This window comes from Argentina anserina, chromosome 3, assembly GCF_933775445.1.
Source record: "Argentina anserina chromosome 3, drPotAnse1.1, whole genome shotgun sequence".
In the NCBI taxonomy this organism is placed as follows: domain Eukaryota; kingdom Viridiplantae; phylum Streptophyta; class Magnoliopsida; order Rosales; family Rosaceae; genus Argentina; species Argentina anserina.
Window position 1 is genome coordinate 15,871,544 of NC_065874.1, and position 22,032 is coordinate 15,893,575.

At 35.6% G+C, this 22,032-nt stretch overlaps 2 protein-coding genes across 5 annotated transcripts; one reads left to right on the top strand and one right to left on the bottom strand.

Annotated features, from left to right (window-relative positions):
* Positions 1 to 2,205: 2,205 nt before the first annotated feature.
* LOC126788396 (transcription termination factor MTERF9, chloroplastic) lies at positions 2,206 to 5,266 on the top strand. 2 transcript variants are annotated; one of them, XR_007671362.1, is made up of 5 exons: positions 2,206 to 2,611; positions 2,879 to 3,067; positions 3,155 to 3,847; positions 4,103 to 4,803; positions 4,945 to 5,266. XR_007671362.1 is itself a non-coding variant. In XM_050514387.1 (4 exons), the coding sequence occupies exons 1-4, from the start codon at positions 2,327 to 2,329 to the stop codon at positions 4,418 to 4,420; spliced, it is 1,485 nt and encodes a 494-aa protein (XP_050370344.1). In that variant the 5' UTR covers positions 2,206 to 2,326; the 3' UTR covers positions 4,421 to 4,910. The 2 variants fall into 2 exon arrangements, 1 of the variants encoding a protein (XP_050370344.1); XM_050514387.1 differs by lacking the exon at positions 4,945 to 5,266 and having other exon boundaries at positions 4,103 to 4,910.
* Positions 5,267 to 7,924: 2,658 nt separating this feature from the next.
* LOC126788393 (zinc finger CCCH domain-containing protein 18-like) lies at positions 7,925 to 12,164 on the bottom strand. Of its 3 annotated transcripts, none has more exons than XM_050514381.1 (8): positions 12,062 to 12,164; positions 10,257 to 11,172; positions 9,993 to 10,160; positions 9,700 to 9,879; positions 9,100 to 9,176; positions 8,699 to 8,869; positions 8,487 to 8,613; positions 7,925 to 8,400 (listed from the first exon to the last, which is right to left on the bottom strand). In XM_050514381.1, exons 2-8 carry the CDS (start codon positions 11,159 to 11,161, stop codon positions 8,331 to 8,333), a joined length of 1,698 nt encoding a protein of 565 aa, XP_050370338.1. In that variant the 5' UTR covers positions 11,162 to 11,172; positions 12,062 to 12,164; the 3' UTR covers positions 7,925 to 8,330. The 3 variants fall into 3 exon arrangements, with proteins under 3 accessions (XP_050370338.1, XP_050370339.1, XP_050370340.1); XM_050514382.1 differs by lacking the exon at positions 12,062 to 12,164 and adding an exon at positions 11,875 to 11,986; XM_050514383.1 differs by lacking the exon at positions 12,062 to 12,164 and having other exon boundaries at positions 7,926 to 8,400; positions 8,487 to 8,604; positions 10,257 to 11,782.
* Between the last annotated feature and the right edge of the window lie 9,868 nt (positions 12,165 to 22,032).

The window sequence follows — 22,032 nt, forward strand, 5'->3', positions numbered from 1 at the left end:
TTAATCAACCCCCGGTTTTACAACTTCTAACGAAAACAAAATTGACAAGTAACCATACCACATCCAGGACGTTATTTTTTTTAGTCAAAACAAGTCCTGACCCTCCACACACCTCGCATATCTGTTGTGCTATCTGCCAAAATATTTCCATATAAACATATATTGAAACCAGAATTAACTATCTGCTAATTATATTGCTAAGTACGTAATATCGGAATAACAATTAACCATGGCCTATATCACTATATGGTCTTAATTATATGAACATCGAAAGACACTTACAATTAATTCTTTTGCTGAACTCAATCCCTGCGACCACAAAAGGTGTAACTCCAGCTGCATGCACAAACATGTACGTACGTACGTACTCAGGATAACAAATTATCTTTATAATCCGAGTCGTAATGAGTGAATGAATTGATACCTATAGCTCCGACGACAATTTGCCAGGTCAGGACGACCGGCCCCGGATCCGTTATAGTGGCGGAGACTTCTTCGATTGCTGCAGCCAAAGGGAGGTTGTGGCATTTTGTTCTGGTAAAGCATGAATATTGATATTGTTTTCTGATGTTCGTGCTTGCAAATGGGGTTGTGCAGGTGTCGGACTTGGGATTCTGATGAGTGTGAAGGAGGAGATCGAGGCTTCCATTTCGATATTGGCACCGGATTAATGGCGCGCACCACCGCTGATTTTTTTTTCTTGAGAGAGAGAGAGAGAGAGAGAGAGAGTAGATGTTTAAATTGAGCCACGTCTCCTACCTTACCATTATTCATTAGATTGGTGATTTGGTCATCTACATGCTTCATAATTCAGGGTCATTTTCAATTAGGTAACCTTTCCTAATTCAGGACTTACAAATGGGACAATTCTACACCGACCTCCAATAATTCTAACTATTGCTAGGTACTGCATGCACCTTTATTTCTTGTCACAAAAGTTTCAGTAAGTGTTAAAAAGCACATTATTCACACTGCTCTCCTCTAGTTATCTTATCCTTTGAGACTTATAACACAAGGTATATGTTAAAACTTATGAGCTATCAAGCAGTTGAAGGTGCCCTAACTCTTTGATGAGACTGATCATCAATTTTAGTTATATAAGTATGTTAATTGCCTTAGTTATAACCTAAATGAGTCTTTTCCAACGAGGATCATCTTGTTGAAAACTAGTTGATGATCTCTCTAACTAATCCACTTATCGGTTTCATATTCAAATCTCAACCGTTTAGTTTGTAGTTATATATGTGTATATCATCTTTGTAAATTTTCATCTAATTTGAAATCGTTAAGACATTCATAAATGTGATTTACTTATTATGAACTTGAATAATTTATGTTTTATAATTTTAATCAGTTAACTAATTTGATATACTTTGATACCTTGACGATAACTAAAGTGACTACAAATTTGTATAAATAATCTACTTATATAGACTTAAAATATAAATGGTTGAGATTAAAAATGTGATCGAAAAATATGTCTAATAAATAATTGTTTGAGAAGTCCTCAACTAGTTTTCAACAAAATAGTCCTCATTGGAAATCCCCGACCAGGACATACTCCATCGCGGCTTTATGTTTGTAAAGCTTTTATACATTATACATGTAGTAGCTTTTTATCATTTGACCCAAAAAAGTATTTAGTTTTTATAATAAAATAAAAGTTTTTATGAACATTTGAAAAATTGCAATGAAAGTAAGAATTGAGTGAGTTCTTTGTATGTAATGTGTGATGTCCAAGCTCAATATCAATTTGCTTCGTCATCAGAAAAAACAGTGTCCTTGATCGATATTTAGTAACAAAATTCATATTAATGTTCATTGTATTTTATCGAATGGGCCATACGTTACAATATAACGATGACTGAAATCTTTTAATTAAACAAAACAGTCAAGCATGTAACGCTATCATCAAGGTCCGTGTCTTTAGGTGGTAAAAGAGAAATCTAATCAACACAAAGGGAGGCATCTTCCAGTTGCAACGCATCTCCAAGACTCCAATTTTAGTGCTAAAACTGCTAATTGAGGCCAAGAAAGGCTGGTCTTGGTTTTCCTCGGTTGATTTGTGACTTCGACTCTTTTGAGGTAAAAAAACAAAATTAGGCAAATCTTTGGGTAAAACGACGCGTCATTACTGGAGCAGTGGAGCAGCCATTATCAATTTTTCACTGCAATTAGCAGAACACAACGAAATAGACAGCGAGAAGAGGGAGAAGATAAAGATAATGCCACTAGATATCTATTCTCTTCATCCCCTTCTTCTTCTACTAGGGTTTTAGGGGATATTCTCCTCCTCCTCCTCCTCCTTCTTCCCATCTCTTAAAAAATGGTACCTTTCTCACTCTGCCCTTCTCACCCTTCTTCTTCTTCTTCTTCTTCTTCTTCTCTCAAACTCCATCTCTCCCAATTCACAGTCACCACTCTCTCAGACCTCTCTGGCCGTAAACGACGAGCCAGTTCCTGCCGTTTCGTCGTCCTCTCCACCCATTCCAACCCCAAACTCCTCAAGTCTAACCGGAGGTCCCGCTACGGCCAGCCTCTCTCCCCCTACGACGACCGAGATGAGGCCTATCATTTTGCTGACGTGTCCGACGATGACTGGCTCCTCAATGTGAGTTTTCTCTGCCTTCTGTCTGTTGGTTTTGTACTTGTGGTTTGTTGCATTGTTAGTTTGTGTTTTGTGGGATGTTCTTGTGTTCTGTTCTTTTTGGGTTCTGCTGTTCTAGTTCGTTATAAAGTGTTTGTCTTTTGTTTTGTGATGTGTTGAGAAATTTGAGATTAATGATTCTGAGTTTGAGAACTTCCCTGTTTCGTGTAATAGTTCGTTCTGTTTGTGTGAGCTTGATTGAACTGTGTTCCTTGGGGATTTTCTACTCAGGATGACTTTGCGGAGGTTTCAGAATTTGATGTTAATAGGAGGAAGTCCAAACCACAAAATGGTGTTGCCAATGGCCATTTAAACGACAAAAATGCGAAGGGTGTTGCAGAGAAGAGTTATGTAGGAAGCTATGATCATCATTCAAGGAAAGCAAGGGAAACTGCCTTGAATGTAGCTCGCAGGGGAAAGGTAGCATCAGCATTATCATGAATTGTTCTTTAAACTATACCATTTTGCGCTAAAGGGAAAGATCTCATTAGTTTTCTTTGATTGCAGCGCGTTGCAAAGAAGAATATGGAGGATAGATTCCCTCGGCTATCAGAGGAAATTGATATGGATGAGAAGTGGCTGCCCCTTATTGATTACCTAAGCACATTTGGGTTTAAGGAATCACACTTTATTCAAATGTATGAGAGGCACATGCCTTCTCTGCAAATAAATGTGTGCTCCGCTCAAGAAAGGTTGGAATATTTGTTAAGTGTGGGTGTAAAGCAGAGAGATATTAGAAAAATGGTATTAAGGCAGCCACAAATTCTAGAATATACAGTTGAGAATAATTTGAAGTTCCATGTTGCTTTCCTGCTGAATTTGGGTATTCCAAGTTCCAGAATCGGGCGGATTATCGCTGCTACGCCATCTCTCTTTTCTTATAGTGTTGAGAATTCATTGAAACCGACTGTAAGGTACTTGGTTGAAGAGGTAGGGATTAAGGAAAAAGATCTAGGCAAAGTGGTACAGTTAAGCCCTCAAATTCTGGTCCAGCGAATTGATATATCATGGAACTCTCGTTGTAGCTTTCTTTCAGATGAGATCGGAGCACCCAGAGAAAGTATTGTGAAGATGGTTAAGAAACATCCTCAGTTCCTTCATTATAGCATTGATGATGGACTACTCCCTAGGATTAATTTCCTTAGGAGCATTGGGATGTGTAATTCTGACATCTTGAAAGTTTTAACTAGTCTCACACAGGTATGCTTACTTTCTTCTATGCACATTTCTTATAATCTTTCTACTTTAAGGTTTATTTGTCTTTCCAAATTAGGGAATTGGGTATATGAATTTCTACCCTATTTATAGTGAAAGTAGAAATGTAATCGTATTTTGAAGGAAAGAGAAGCAGTTTTTTTTTTAAATTTAAATTCTTCACACTTCACAAGTTAAATTTCATAATATATACCATTTGGAAGTTTCATTCTTGTTGATGCTGAACTTGTATATGTGTAGGTATTATCTCTGTCACTTGAGGATAATTTAAAACCCAAGTACATGTACTTGGTCAATGAACTAAATAATGAAGTGCATTCTTTGACCAAGTATCCTATGTACCTAAGCTTGTCTTTAGAGCAGAGAATTCGCCCTCGACATAGATTCTTGGTCTCTTTGAAGAAAGCTCCTAAGGGGCCATTTCCCCTGAGTTCATTTGTTCCAACAGATGAATCCTTCTGTCAGCAGTGGGCTGGAACAAGTGTAGATAAATATCTGGCTTTCAGGCAGAGATTACTGCTCAGGGAGTTTGCTGAAAAATATGAAAGGAAGGCATAACTCCTCTGAAGTCACTCGTAAATTACTGGTTGCAAGTGTTCAAAGCAGAAAAGTTTTCTTTAGCAATTCCACCGACTTTGTTGTAGGAAAACATTAATAGGGTTTCCATTAAGTTCAAAGTCTCCAGTTATCGCGTGACTTGCAGAATACGAGTTGCCTGGTGATTAACAGTTTTGATGGTGCGCTTGTTTGTGGTATAGTGTAAAAGTGGTTTCATCATGCAACTCCAGTGCCATTATTTAAACAGGAGCTGCCCCAGTTTTGAATATACGGTTACATTTTCGGATTGAGGCATCTGGTGGACATTGTTTTTGAAGTTCTAACTGCTTCTGACTGTAAGGACAAAAGACGTTTACTACATTCTAGTTTCTAACTACTATCAGGTAATTTGTTTTAATTTGAATAGGAAATGGTAATTTGCAGGACTATTGTTTGCTGTTTTGTGCCATTAAAAAACCTCCAGATCATTGTTTCTTTATTGTTTTCTACGATTTTAAACATTCTAATCAAAATACTCACTGCAGGTTGTGTTGTATTTCCTATTATCATGCGGATAAAAGGAGAAGCTTTACTAGCTGCCGTTGTCTTAAATTCAAGGGCACATTCATCTATGAAGCACTTGGATTTCTCGTATGATTTTCGGTAAGATGAACTTTTGTTACTTATTCAGGATGAAAGATACTCAAGAGAGCAAGACACTACCTTGTAAAATTAAATTTCTCTTTATGTCCCTATACTACTTCCCAAGTTTTTGTTCATGTTATTACGTCTTTATTGTAGTTTTTATTACCTGGCTACTACAGTTTCTCTGTGACTGTAAAGTGTGGCTTGCTATCCCTAAATTGACTTCATGTCGTGCCTGTATTTAATCATTTCATCGATCTTGCTCGCCTAATGGATAGTTTTACGCGAGTATGAGACATCTGATGGACAACGGAGTGCAGCCCTATAGTTTATTTCTCGCAAATAGCTAATCATATATCAAATTTAACTGCTAAAATCATAACCATAAAAACTACATATTTTTCTCAACCTTCTCATTGACTTTGAAGAACTCAAAACTCATATGAACAGCGATGATAATTTCTGTGTCATGTCGTCGTAGGAAACTAGGAATTATCCACTTAGATATAGACCCCTATCATATGAATTTCTAACTTGTGACCAAATGTGTGCAACAGTTGGTAGACTAAAACGATATCCCTGATTCATGCTTCGCTATAATGATTATCGGTATAGATGGGAGTCATGGGACTTGCTCGCTTGCCGATCATAGTGGTGTTTGATCAATAAATGGCAGAAGACGCTTGGTGTCGATAAGAAAGAAGACTTTGGTTCATATTTATGTAGATGTATTATACGTGTTCATCTACCTATACAGGCAGACATTATACAATAATACCCTCTGTCGGAGGAAACTCTGGCATTTGATCCAGTCTGTGGCTAAAAACTCTTCATTATCCATATATGGCTGCTTCTCAATGCTATTTAAGATCTTTATCAGATCTTCCCCTATTAGTTGCCATGGTTGGTGGGTGATGTCCAATTTCAGAATTAATAACAAGGAAAGGGACAATGCATGAGACAATCTTGAAGAATACAGGAGATCATGTATGGCTAACAAGGTCGGTTTCTCCTTATAATGTGTTCTGCCTTCTGTCTAAAGTTACTTGGCTGCTTAAGTGATTCACCAGGGAGCTATGAGATTATTTGAGTGTGTACATTTTGATGCGTCAAGAAACAGCTTCCAACCAGACCCTTCTGGCTTCTACTGAAGGAGATCAAATTCAAGGACTACGAAGTTTGAGACATCATTAGTTTGAGATCAAATTAATCGGTATCATTAAAACTTAGTAGGATCAATGGACATCTGACAGAAAGAAGATAAATCTATGACCATAGCGCATGTGTTTTTCTGGCTAGTACTGATGCTTCCAATGCCTGTATTGAAATTGTTTACCTTCTCCAAGAGAAATGGACTACCTAGGATATGTATACATGGTCAAAATCTCGGTTCTTTTGCCAAACCAATCACAAATATAAGCATAGAAGCAAAGAATCAATAGTATGAGGCTTTGTTTTCTGCATCATCTATCTTGATCCTACAAATTTGCTAGACTCGATGAGAAACTATCATGTGATGAGAGAAATTAAACTAATAAAAACCGGAAAAAAAAAACAAGAACAAACCCACTTTAGTCAAACTAATATGGGGTTCTATTTACATCTCTTAAATTACTGTGTGTACCTCCATTATTTTTCTGTTTTTATTTGAATCGTTAAACTCATATGAAAAGACCAATAAGGACAAATATATAAATAGAGAGAATTATTATTTTTTCTTTTACTGTTTGTACCTCACCACAAGAGTCTTTGAAACAATCCAAAAACCCAGAAAACTTAAATCCGATTAAGAAGGAAGACTTGAAATTAGTCAAGAATGAAGAATTAAAAAAGGAATAATGATGGATAAAGAAATCAATCCATTGAATCAAGTTTGAGTTATTCACAAGTTCTAAACTGAAAAACATCATCAAAATTGAACTAATGTTTAATCACCATATTTGTCTACAGAGCCGTATTACAAATTTAGGTTATAGATCTCCTTTCACTGTAATTCTTCATATGAGAATATTTGTAGATGTTCCATATGGTAACACGGCCGCCTCTCTTCCACCCATTCACTTTGATATGCTCTCATTTCATTAGAAAAATTTGCAATTGTTACCAAAATAATATATGCCCAGAGAATGCATGATACCCATTTGGAGTTCATTGTAAAAAAAAAAACCAGAAAATCTAAATCCGTTTAAAATGTAGAATCGTCGATTCAATGGTATTGAATTGAATAGTAGAGAGCTAATTAAGAGCATCTCCAACAGATTATGCATTTTGAAAAAAAAATGCTCATTTTTTAACTCCAACAGTTTTTCCATCACATTCTCTAAAATAGAGAAATTGATGAAAAAGAAAAGTTGATTCTCTAAATTTACAACATTTGCCAAAAATTTGCATAACTAAATATTAAATGCTTACATTTTCTTCAACAACTCAAACTTATATTACAACTAATAAAAAAATTTGTAATAAATATTTCAAGTCAACAATATAAAATTATGAAATATATTATGGTTATGATAAATTAAAAAATATAATTTTTAATTAAAGTAATAAATGTAAAAATCTGTAAAATAAAGAAGTTATTAGAGTTAGAGCATAAATTTTATGGAGATTTTGAAATTTGTTTCTCCATTTTTGAGAAAATATTGAGAAACTGTTAGAAATACTCTAAGAGGAGAAAACAATCTCTGTAGATTGAAAGAGAGTTTGATGATGGACGACTACAGTAGGTGGAGGGTATAAAAAAAGAAGAGGTACGATTAGGTTTTCTTGAAAGTTAAAAATAAAAGAGAGGTGTATTAAGTAAATAAAGGGACATATGAAAGTTGCATATAGAACCCCAAACTAATATATATATATATATATATATATATATATATATATTACTTAAATTTATGGTTGAAGTTCGTTCACATTTTGCTCGTAGTCGTGGTGAGAGAGCTATGAATATGAACAGTACATTATTATGCTCCCTGAAAAACCTGCTTATACTCTTAACACCTTTCTTCCACTAAAAGACTAAATATAAAGACCAAGCTGTCTTTGCCTTCTGTGATCAACATTTAACATGTACCTGTAATTCTAAGTATTGACTTATGTCCTTCAACCCAGTAGTGATAGGGAGGAATGTCTACCAGCGTTTCTTCATGCAGATGATATGTACTTGCAGGAAACTCTTAACAATGCCGATGAAGCCAAGAAAACGAGGAGAGCTGTTATGTGTAGAACCAAATATGTCATTGCGATGTGAACCGGTACCTAACTCTAATCTGACATTGCGTCACTGAGCCTACATGACAGCTGAAATGCCACTAGCTATCGAAGTTGCAAATGGGCTATCTGGGAGATTAAGTCCTTGACTGCAACAATTTTAAAAATATCATTGTCAGCAAAAAGAAAACTATAGGACAATTTAAAACAATTTAGCAGACGAAACAACTTAAACCTCTCTTGGTCGGTGTAGTTGGTGCCTGTATGTTTGGGTTTATCATCACTGGTGGTCCCATTATTCATAACATCTAACAGATAATCAAAACATTCTGCAGGTGGGGCGTTGAAATTATCTGCATGAACTACGGGAAATAAGAAATTTAACAGGTGAAGAAAAAATGATTACTGTTTCAAGTCTAACTTCATAAGTTGATAGAAATTATAGACCTTCGGAGACCATTCGCCCATCCATTAAGTAACCAGAATGCGGCTGATATGCAACTGGCTTTCGCGTAAAATGTAGCTCTGCCAACCTACTCCTCTCAAGTTCAAGTGCAAATTCTTGTTCTTCCAGCAACTTCTTCCGCAGCCATCTAGAGTTATTACACCAACTTGACACTACAAGAAATATGATGCATTAGCCAACATAACAGCTCTAAGACAATGTGACACAACAAAAATTAAATTAGAGAAAAGAAAAGGCAGATAACTGACAAACATTACAGTTTTTTTTATAGGCAAAAAAGGGGGATTCATGTCTCGGGTGTAGACTCTACTACATTTATATTTACTCAAGAGGAAATAGGAGCTTGTAGTCTCCAATGAAAGCAATGTCAGGTTCTACTCACGTGAATGAAAATCGGGTTCCATGTCTGAAAAGTGCGAAGAATAATGATCAGCTGGCTCCATTCTCTCTTGGTACTTTCTGAATAAACCAAAACAAGCCATTTAACATGGATCAGACAGCAGATAGAACCCATCAAGTAACTGTAATGGGGTTCTCAAAAACAACAAACCAAAGACCAAATACAACTCAAAACACAAGAAAAAAATATTTTTCAATAATACATGATCGGCGGGTAAAATTGCTTATTTCACATCTGAAGGATAAAGAGCCAACACATAGAATAGGTCAATTAATTATCATAAAAAAATACCCCAAAAACAGTGCACACCAAAATTCATAGGAAGCACAATGAACATATCCACACAAACATCGTTGTCAAATTCCATACAGGAGGTTAAATGCCAATTTGCATTTGTCAGTTGCTTGGAAAATACAGGTTTTGGGGTTAATAAGTAAAACTGAAGATATACCACTGTTGTTAGCACTAGAAGGTCAGGTATAGACCACTACCGACAGAACCATTAAGAAACAATATTAATCAGACATCTCAATCTGAAGTGAACACTCACTAATGTTATACGCATAGTGCAAAAAACTTTACCTTTCGGCAAGCTTTGATTTCTCCCTGTAAGGTTTCACAAGAACACGAGCCCCACAAACAAAATGAGGATTTCCTTTGGACAAAATCATTGTGACAGTGTCTGCATTAACAAAGGTTACAAACCCAAACATCCTCTTTGGCTGGCAGGGGATCCTTACATCTTCAACAGGGCCAAAGGTGCTGCCACAAAAAAAAAATCAATATAATGAGAAATGAATGAGTTCCCTGAGAAATTACATGCAAAGAAAACTGAAATGTACTTAATGTTCAAGGAGCTCAAAATTTTGGCTTACTTGAAGTAGTTGGATACATCATCTTCACTAAAGGTGCTGTCAGCTGGAAATGTTAAGTATATTTGCCGAGAGCCACTAACAATTGGACCGGGATCACCTCTCTCATACCGATGGTCCATGTATTTTAAAGAGTCTTCAGCCAAAATTATTGCATGCTGCCCATGAGGCCTATAGGTAACACCAATGCACCAGTTAAATACCCAATCTATGAATTACTAGCTATCCAGCTAAAAAATCAGAATACAGAAGCCAAAAGGAATGCACCTGTCAATCAGCCGTATGCTGCTTCCAAGCCGAGCAAGAAGCTTTGTCAAACTGTAACCAGCTTTCCCATGTCTCTGGCTTTCAGTGAGGTAGCCTTCTGCCTGAAGAGATTTTCCATATTTCTCATAATACATCATTGGCAGAGAAGCAATTGAAATAGGAGTTCCCCTTCTTGATCTTAGCAGCTCGACGATTTCCCACTCCAACTTCTCAAGAGACATGGGCGAGATATGATCATCAATGATGCCATCATGCCCATACATCTGAAAGAAGCTCTCTGGAATCACTTGTCCATGGTAATACCTACAGCTGCTTCCATGCTTACAAAAGCCTTTACTGAAGTAGTGACATATCTTAACTGGAAACTCTAGACTTGAACTTCGTCTACCTGGTCTAGGACTTAAGCTTCCACCAAGTGTAGCATCCCTAAAAAAGTAATCATCAGGACATCCTGAAATCCCGGAATTGTGTGGTTCCATATGATCTTCTAAACTCAAAACTCGAGCCTGATTTTGCAGTTCCTCAGTAGAATCAGAGAATCCAAATGGCATGAAGTCCATGTTCTGCTTAGAAACAAGTTGGGGATCCCAACAGGGTGTTGGGAGCCGAAAGGCTGCAGGAGGCCTAGAAGAAACAGACGAAAATGGGGAGAAAGAACCTGAGGCTGGGTTCATGGGAGGTGAGATTGGGGATGACACTGACTTGCTAGCCAACCGCAGAAGTTCAGCCTTGGCTTTCAGCACCACTTGGTGAAACAAATGGTCTGGAGCCAGGGCCAAGCAAGCCATTTCATGTTCCTCATGACCTTGTAAAAGAAGATAACCTATAATCTTTCTAACATTTTCTGGGTCTACCTCCTGTATTCTACTGAAAACAAGTTTTGAAGAGTCCGAAAAATCCATCATCTATCTATTCCCTGCAAATGTGCAAAATGTACTGAAACAATTAAGTAGCAGAATATTACACCAAAGAAGATAAAATGATTATATACTACGAATGCACATACTTAAAACCTAATGCTAACGATAAAATCACAGACAGAGAGAAATATTTGCTGGTCACAAAGAAAAATTCCCCTGAATTTAAAATCTAGCACAAGAACATGAAATCTAGTCCCCAATATATAAAACCCTAGCCAGGGATTCAGTAAATCAGTGAATCAGCATATCTTTTCTTTCTGCTGTTCTGACAGAAGATTTTTCTTACTCATTTTAAGCCATAAAAGGAAGTAAAATCAAATACTATGAATATATATAATTAAATTAGTCTCATCTCAACCATGGAAAAAAGCTGCAACCAGAACCAGAAATAGGCATTCCTTCAAATCTAGCTAAAATAATATTTTAAACCGCTGTTCTTTCCAAATTTATCACGGACATAAAATATAAACCACACACAGAAGAAGAAAAAATTTCCAGACTTCAAACTTACTTTACAGAAAAGAAACATCAGAAAACTGGTATTTTCATATACAAAATACAACAGAAGGAAGATACTAGAACCATAAAAGCATTTCCCATTTTGGGAAATCTGGGAAATCTCACTCTGCCTCACCAAAAAAAATCATTCTTGTTTCTTAAAAAAAAATCATTCTTGATTATTAAATCGCATGATTCACCTTCTAAACCTCCACAAATCTCCTAAAACATGATTTTCTCTCAACCACAAGAACCCAGTTCAAAGCAATCCAAACCATAACAGAACTTACAACTAATAAGCAAGAACACATCTTTATCTCAATCCAAACCAAAAGCACACACCTTTATCAAAGAACACAACAAAGTTTTAGGTTTAAAACAACGTACCCTCCAAAACCATTCAGTTTTCAAAGCCTAAGCAGAAACTTGTTCAAAAGAAAGGAACTTTGGAAGGCCCCAACAATCGAACACAATGAGTCTAAGAGTGTTTCTTTTACCTTTTTCTCTTTTTTTTTCTGGGTCCTGGTTACGAGTCCATGTCTAGTAGTAAGTACTCTCTCACTAAAACTTTATCTGAAAAAAATAAATATAATGTTAATCATCTTGAAAACTGCCAGAAAACGAAGCGCACTCCAAAATTTCAAAATATAAAAAAATAAAAATAAAAGGAGGAACGAAAATTTAGGCAACAATTTTTCCCATAAAATTTTGAATGTATCATCTTCGTAACCGAATCCATTCAAAACCACGTGAATTACATAAATGCCCGTGTCCTTGTTCCAAATTTTCGAAATTAAACAAAGCAATATTAACAAAAACCGTAGTATTATTCGGAAGTACCAAGGTGCTATATTTAGAACTCCCAAGACCAAAAGTACAACCAACACAACACTTATGTCGGTTAAACTCCACGTGTCGGTAGTCTGGAAGTTCTTTTGGGGTAGAAGAAGGTGGGAGTATATCTCGTCGTTTTTTGTTTTAGTGGGCTCTGGTGAAGAATTGGCCGTTGGATTAAGATTTCGCAGAGATGACATGTGGGACATAAAACCGCAGGAGTATGATGACAAAGCCATTATGACATTTCATTGGTTCAGCAAGTAGGACCCGTATGTGGGTATGTATCTACTATCCACTACTCCATGCAAGTACATGTATGAATGTAATTTTTTTTAAAAGGTACCAAGTATGAATAATACCTTTTTTTTTCGATTACACAGCAGTGAAATTATACGGCATGTTTCAAAGACAGATGTACCTAAGAGCCTTTAGTTTGGGGCTTCTAAAGAACTAGTATGAGCCATCATATTATACTTACAGTTTAAACAGTCAATGTCATATTTTGTGGGTGGGTAACTGGGTATAAGCTTGCTAAAATCTTCAAATCAATTTGCATCCCCTTTTACCAAATTTTTCATCCTCGACGGGCCCTTATTGGTGCCTATGATTTGAATGGATTTGGACGTTTTCGAGGGACTGGGGGTTTTTGCATTGAGATTGCAAGATCATGCTTCCGCGGAGACTAAAAACCTTGTCTCTCATCTGTGTTCAAGAGATTCAAATAGCATAATTCTAATGATCCATCGTCGTCAAGGTGATGAGGTGATTTAGTGAAGGTTAAGTTGAGCCAATTCTTTTATGGGCTTTCCTGATTTGGTTGTGGGTGATGATTTTGTGTTTCTAATTAGCTGTGTGAGATAACTATATGATGATACATACCTTGATTTGAGTTGGTGCAAAAGGATTTCAATCCAAATTGGGTGAGCTGTTGGTACTATATCAATATACTGCCTCTTCTTCTCAGATTTTTAATGAAGTTATACATGTACTTTCATAAAAGAAAAGGAAAAATGCATTTTGCTTTCGATCACTTGTGTCATGATTTACTCCTGAATTGATGCTTGTATAAGGATGAGCTAATATCATTGCAGTGTAGTAAGCAAGAGGAGGAATCTGGTTGAACTGGCGGAGCAGAGTGTTTGAATCGAGAGTGCGCGGTTTAGTTTTCCAGTGAAACATTGTTTTTGAGTTGTAGACTTGTATTTGACGTCCATTGATTCACGCCATCTGTAATCTTTCTAATCACGTGAGAAACACATGGCCGTGTAGGATCACGACCGTGTACACGAGACACTCCGAGTCGTGAATCATTGAATCTCTTCATCAATTTGGACTATCGGAAATGAAAAAGTATTTGAATTTTGTAGACTATGAATGAACGTATATAAGGCAACCGACTCATCTCATATGAATATGGTTGGTGTGGTTGAATCATGCTAGCTTATAAGTAGGATGTACGTCTTTAGGGATCTCTGATAATAGAAGCTACATATATACCTTTCAGCAGCAGCTCACTCAGCCCGTATTTTGGTACTAAAAAAAGTATGAAATAGTGTAGAGGTGGAAAAATCATTTATATGAGTTTAATATTACATATATTTTTATACAATTGTGTATATGAAGATTATTAATGGATAAAACATATTATTGTATATGGCATAAAGAAAAAAAAAACTTTTTCTCAAGATTTATTTTACAATGTGTCTGTTTTACTTAAATATCAATCTATATCCAAAGCGTAACTTCGTTTTGAAATAACAAAGCGAAGTTCTAATTTTAAGCTTGCTTGTTGGCCAAATTTTTTATCATAAGTCATTCAATATTTAATTAGGTACGGTATATACAACACAATCATATCTACAAATTTGTATACAATTTGATAATTGTTTGAGCTTTCAAAATTGAGATTTATAAGAACAATTAATTTTGAATAGTTTTGATTCATCTATTTTATTCAATATACTTTCGATACCTTAACAATAATCAAATTAGATTAAATTTTATCTATTAATTGACTTATGATGAAACATTTCACCGAAAAGGTGAGCCAAAATTGAAACTTCAATATATAATTTTAAAAGGAAACTTCACACTGCATATGTATTGATTCTGATTTTCTAGTAAACCAGTAAAAACAGTCACACCATAAGATTTTTTTTAGCAAAAGACATAATACTTTCATTGATCATGAGTAGGAAAACAACATTACACATTCCACCATTGCAGATTATGTTAAATCAAAATATAAAAAACTACCAAAATCTTAGAAACCTAAAATTCTAGTAATCTATATGCTGAGACCATAAGATAAGCTGTAAAGCTAACTTATTCAATGTTTTTACATGGACTCATCGGAGTCCAAAAATAAGAATTAGGCTGAAATCGGACCGAAAACCCAACCTTGAGACACCAACCATCGCCGCTAGCACCAGCCTCTAGAAGATGTTGTTGTACCGCCTGCCTAAGCTGTCACGGTGCCAGCACGAATCACCGAAGATAATTCACATCGCACAAAAGCCGTTGTGACACTCAAACCATGAATCTCATATTCGTAGCTCACATACGTGAATTCAAATGCACAGCCAGCAAATCACGACAAGTCCAATCACTTCTTTAATATTGTTTACAACTCCCAATCTCAAAACCTTATCAATAAATCGAAAATTATTCAGTGCACGAATAAGCTCCCTAAATCGAATAAGCTCCCAAAATAAATGGCTTACCGAATATTCAGTTTGAGATTTTCGAAATGTGGAATTGGTTTGCAAAATTGCGAGATCATATCGAGTGGATTGGACCAGCTAGGTTCGTGCCTTAACCTGCACCATACTCATGGCCGCCCACATCAACTTCAACACTAAAATCTTGCACCCTTAAGAGAATCAGGGCCGTGTCGAGATGCAAATTCAATCGAATCCACGATTGTGTTCGTAACAACCGCTCCTGGCATATCCAGAAAACGTCATAACTCTCTAAACTTACCTAAAGATGCAAGTGATCGATGAAGTAGCAAATAAGACCAAGCCAGCCACAACTGTACCTGTCGATCGAATCCCCAGATCAAAGAAGGAACACTAAGGCTACTGTTGCTTGGACGCTAGCTGAACCTTCTTGATTTTTATCTATTTATTTGTGTATGCATGCTTGTTGCTCAAATTCGGGGCTTGTTGGTGTTGCTCTCAAACCCCAAACCCAGACGGAAAAATATTGGGCAAGTGGAAGATGTCATAAATCATGATCATATATGACTCGATGGCATACCTCATCAGCTTCGTACATGCTACGTACGTTGAAGCTTTTTGGCAATTATTGACTAGATCTGCATGATATTAAAGTTTGGCTTCTACCACACTAATTGACTTGTATAAAGTACTCAGGAGTCAGGACTATACACTAATTGACTTCTATAAAGTCATCACAAAGTAAGAGCGTTGCAGAAGAAGAGATATGACTCATATGAGCAAATAATTCTTGCCATAGCTTAGCTAGCAAGCTGGTCTGGAAACGCGGCAATATACCTTTGAACCCTGAAATTGTGGATCTCTGGCTTCATGAGCATGTAGTTCTACACATGAGGATTACTTGCAATCTTGGATTAATCTCTCGCCGGCTGGTTCATACTTATATTTGTACCTTATATATATGACTACATACTACATAGATATTCCATAAAGTTCAAGATCTTAATTCATCGATATATTATTGAAGGGATACCAACAGAAACTAAATCAGTTACATTCGACATAGCAATTTTTATTGGGAGGGCTACAATATGATGGTAAGAGATCAATCATTTATATGTAGATGGGCAATCTAAATGATAAAATCGTGCTCTCTTCATCCCTATATTCCCAATGAAATTCTCTAGATCTTAATGTGTTTTTAATGCTTTTCCTATGTAAAGATAACATGCATCTTGAATATAGATGATATCAATCGTGATTATATATGTTTTAAATTAGGATAAACTGATTTCCTTTCACCCTGAGCCCTGAGGGTATAACGACGTGTGTGTGTGTGTGTGTGTGTGTGTGTGTGTATGTGTGTATATCATAATTTTGAATGAATGTTACAGCAGAGAATTTTGATTGAGGTGAAGATGAAAAGCCGAAAACGTCGGGCCAAGGCCATGAAGATAGCTGCTATCGCAGATGGTATATATTGTTCATATTACGATCTCATAGATATCCCTCATTTTCCACAGTATTTCTTAAATTTTTTCTTCTGTTTTGAGTCTTAATTTCTATAGTACGTGTATATATAAGAAGAAGATCGAGTCAATTACATACTCGTTTTGATTTCCACAATGGTGATTTGATAACTGTTGCAGGTGTTAATTCAGTGGCTTTCAATGAGGGAAACAGAGATCAAATCGTGGTGATTGGAGATGGGGTTGATCCAGTTGGTTTGGTCCTCTCTTTGAGGAAGAAGGTTGGCCATGCTAACTTAGTCAATGTGGAAGAACTACTGGAACAAGCAGAAGATGTATGAGAAATTAATAAACGACCATATATAGATAGAAGTCTTCATGCATGATCGTGTTACTGATCGATCGTCGTCGATGATAAGTCTGTGTTTAACTTATGGAAAATAGAAGTTTCTTATTTACAGGATTTTAATTAATTAATGTAATTAATAGTTTCATTTCCTTTTCTAGTCTGATAAACAGATAAGCTGCGATTCTCCTCTCTTATATATGAGTAACTCTTACGGCACGTTAACTTAATGGGAATTAAATTGAAAAGTGAGAGAATGATTCTGGGTATAGAGAAAATTAGTTTTCGTGTATGTTATTTTGACCTAGTTTAGGTCATCTTCGTGACTTGGTTGATAATGTAGAGACAATTAGAGTTTTTATATTATATATTGTTCAATTAGCACGATAGACCAGGAAAATTCTGTTCTGCGCGGCTGTATGTCATGCATACAGAAAAACACAGTTCACTCACACTCACAACCCATCGTACAGATCACGTGCTCCCCTAATCAATGCCTGTAAAACCTGCTGTATGCTGTACATGTATGTACAACAGACGAACCCGATAGACCACACCAAAAACCTCATTTGGGGGGGGGGGGGGGACACTTTTTTGTCAAAATGAGTAATTCTTCACACCCTCTTTTTAACAAATCCAAACCCAGCTCATTTCTAAATTCCATAGTTTTCTATACACATATATGTACATGAGAAAGAGAAAGGGGGTGTAATTGTATAAGATTAATTGGAGGTAGTGATCAACTCCCTTTGCAGTTAATTATGTAAACTTCTGGTGTATATATAATTAAAATGATTCAAACATTTATCATCAGAAATGTGAGATTATCAATATATGAGAAGGAAAAATGTATATGCATGTATTTTTAAATTAATTAACTTTCTAATTACACATAAAAACAACTAAGACTCATTATGTGTGGACTGTCCTTATAATTAACATTGTATACAGAAGATAAATTACAATCAAAGAGCTCAATGAAGTCCAAAAGCTATTTTGATTCTTTGAATATTATTTATGTACATGAATGAACTATCAGCCATACGCCCATGGACGTATGGAATAATTTATCTTAACAATTTCAAGCAAAATTCATGGAACGTAGATGCACATAACCAGATACTGGAATATTCTTAATTTGTTTCGAATGAACTTGATTGCATGGCTAGCCTTTCACATGTGCAGTTCTGTTAATTTTTACTTAGTTGAATTAGTGGCTGTAAATCCTCTAATTACACGTCTAATATATTGTTTTGACTTTTGAGAGACTAGCTAATCAAACACGCATGCATGTGCTTCCCAGCTTAATTGTAGTACTTTCTACGCGTACGTACGAATGCAGCTAGCTTATCATGGTGACTTAGTTAGGAATTAGGAATGTGCTAATTGACTTATTAGTATACTAATAGACTTCTAGCAGTCGTCTTTGTTAATCAAAATAACAAAGAGGAACAAGTAGGCAATTGCGATATTTCACGTTCGATCAACGCACATATTGTGGATCAGAAATATTCTTTAGAGTACTTAATAGCTGTCATTATATTACCATGTTAATTAGCAAAGATATAATTTACATTTTCATGCATTATAAAAGACAGACTCAGTTTTCTAGCTCTTCGTTGCATTCTGATAAATTTGGCAGCAGGAACATCCTTAGCTCTCTTCTTGGAAAACCCACATTATGGTTTTGTTCATTACTGGAGAATATGAAGGTAATCTACTAGACTACTACTCCAATCCCAAGCCATATTCGTATATATTCCCATACGCTTTCAGTCTTTCACTAAAATACCATATTATGATGGCTTTGGGTGTCTAATAGGCTTTGTAATTGATTAACTATAAGTCTATAACATATGTTTCTGGCTTTCTGCAGCAAAAGATAACCCATTGAGGCGAACATTTGGTGCGACAAATGCCGGTCCAAGGCGATGAAGATAGCTTCTGTAGAAGATGGTAATCAATTGTATATATGTACTTCGATCTCTGTTATATATATGCCAATATTAAGAACCAGATTTTGGTCCTTGATCACGTTTTTTTTTTTTTTTGAGTAATGTACGTTGTTGCAGGTGCTAAATCAGTAGGCCAAGGAGAGACCAAATAGAGATAATTGGAGACGAGATTGATGCAACACAAAACAGATTTAACAACGTGCATTACATGTTGTCAAAAGTAATTAACAACATTCAGCGCATGTTGTAAATGTTAAAATCGTTAAAAGTCTAAATAGTTTTAACAACGCGTTTTGCACGTTGTGAAAAAGATAGCATACACGTCGTTGTAATCTTATAACAACACAGTTAACATGTTGTAGTAAGTTTTTAACAACATGCAAAATTTAGGTTCTATTTTTTAACAACATTCGATGCATGTTGTTACAAATTTTCAACAACATGCCAAGTGTGCGTTGTACTCTTTAACAACACACTTTACATGTTGTTATAAGTTTCTAACAACATGCAAAGTGTTCGTTGTACTTTTTGGCAACACACTTCGCACGTTGTTATAAATTTTAACAACATGCATGGCATGTTATTCTGCTAAATGTGTAGTTATACCAATTTAATAAATACACAAATTACACCCAATTTACCGGCTCTATTTTCTTGTAACTCTATAATCATTCACCATGATTTAACCACAATATTATGCTCACTTCAACCATAAGAAATACATAAATGCCTTATAAAATTCTGATACATCATCCTTTCCATTACAACTAAAATGAGAGACATCAACACTATTACTCCATTAACTTACATAACTAGACAAGACCCTAGAGAAGACTCGATTGCCCACACGCATGTTTCCTGCATTATAAAAAGAAAATAACAAATAGAAACATTGAGTATGATAACCACATTTACATAATGTTCTACAAGAAGTTTATAAAACTAGTGCAAAGGATCTCAGCTTACAGTCCAACAAACATAAGGCTTAATATTAAGAAAAAGTACTCATAATAATCACCTTTGTATCAGTTCTGCATACATGCCAGTGGCAGGATCTGCAAGTTTATGAAAGAAACAGTTCAGCCAAAATAAACACCGAACAGAAAAGAAGTATAAATGATGAGGCTAGGAAAAAGGGAGTTATCAAAGAAATTAAATCAGAATCACCAGATTTCTTACTTACACGCACACTGAGATGCGATTTTTCCAGTTGTCATACCAGAACCTGTCATGAAATTGAGAGACTATTTAATAACCAAGACAAGACACTAATCACTAAAGCTGAAATAAGGTCAATTGTTTAGACTTGTGTACTAGAACAGTAGAACATTGACACAATCTGATACAAGAATGGCCAATACTTCACAATGCTAGAAAATGAAGGAAGACAATTTTAGCAACAGGTTGAATTGAAGACAATTTAGCAACTTGTTGAATTGAAGCCAACAAATGTAATAGCAACAGTACTTCTTTAGTTTCTACTGATTCATTTTTATTTGACAAGTACGAGAGTATTTGATAAAGATAAGTTCATAACTAGTTTTTTTTATACAAATATTAGAGCAAGTTACGGAAAATTTTCCCCACTTTGTAATCACTTATCACTAAGACATATAGTTTAGATTGCTAACCTGACCATACTCTTTTCACTCTTTAAGTATTGAACTCACATAATACAAGATTTAAAATTTAAAGTATTGAACTCACATATTATGAGATGATGAAAACTCAATTTCATCAAATTATATCATTGATAAAAAAAAACTAGATACTCAGCATTAAGTTTATCCTTTACACCTATGAAGCTATGCAGCAACTAAGTAGACATATCAACAAGCACCAAAGCATGACATAAACCACCAGTAACACCAGACAACACACGCATTCACTAAGAACTTATCAAGAAACCAACCATTTTAAGCTCTTCATCATCATTAGTTGAGACCAAACTTCGTTGTTGGGGCTTATCCTCTGAGAAATTTTTCCTCTTTAACCTTAAAGAACCCTTGCTAGAATGTGATAAATCCAACAACAACCCAAAAAATGAAGCCACTGGCAACTCCCGGAAGGAAATTCTCTGGCTTAAAACTCAAGTTCAACCATTCTCTTTGTTCCTTCTGCTGCTGCTGTCAAACACATAGACTGTTAATACACAACCCTCCACTCACATTAAGTATATCTCTCAAGATGTTACTATGATTAATCAATGCACAAATGAGGCCCAAAATGAGTTGTACACTTAGTGAAATATACCCATATATATTCAACGAAATCTTTGTAATATCCACATAGCCAATTAAATCGAACTCAGGTTAACTACACGAAGCAGTGCTCATAGATACTAGAAATGTCCCGAGTGAAATAAATGAAAGTCATATGTTAAAAAAACCGAAAGCGATCGAAATTGACGCCATGAGTGTTAGAATAACTCAACTAAATCGAAGTGAGCTAAATTGAGGCAGTCTCCCTAGAGTTTACAACTATTCTATATCAAACAATTTACACTTTACAATTCTTTTGCTACTAAAAATGCCGACACCCTAAGCAGCTTTACTAAAAATCTCAGATTAATATTTGAAAGGCATGCAATAGTTTACCACAGACCACTATCTTCTCAGCAGTTTCACATATGCATCATCAGGCCACATTGTATAAGAAATTTCAATTAAACTCGTAGTACCTTTTGAGTATGCATCATCAGGCCATTGCAGGTGTTGATCCTTAAGTTCTAAGCACTTCTTTACATCACCAGCGTTAATTTCATGAGCAATCACTGCACAAATATTGAATTCTGAAAATTTATAAACATTGCACAAGAAAGTGCATCATTTATATATGAATAATATGATATGAGCTCCGTATACACCCAAACAAATTCCACATTCTAATTATGATGGAAAACTTTCAGTTGATCATATCCAATCGTAAGAAAAAAGAAACTTAACCATGAAACTCATTCTCCATTATTTAATTCACTAGTAAAATTACCTTAAGAGCTCCTAAATCAGATCCAACTGTGGAAACCACTTCCTGCCTGCAATAAGGATCAAAACCTAATTAAATTCAGTCA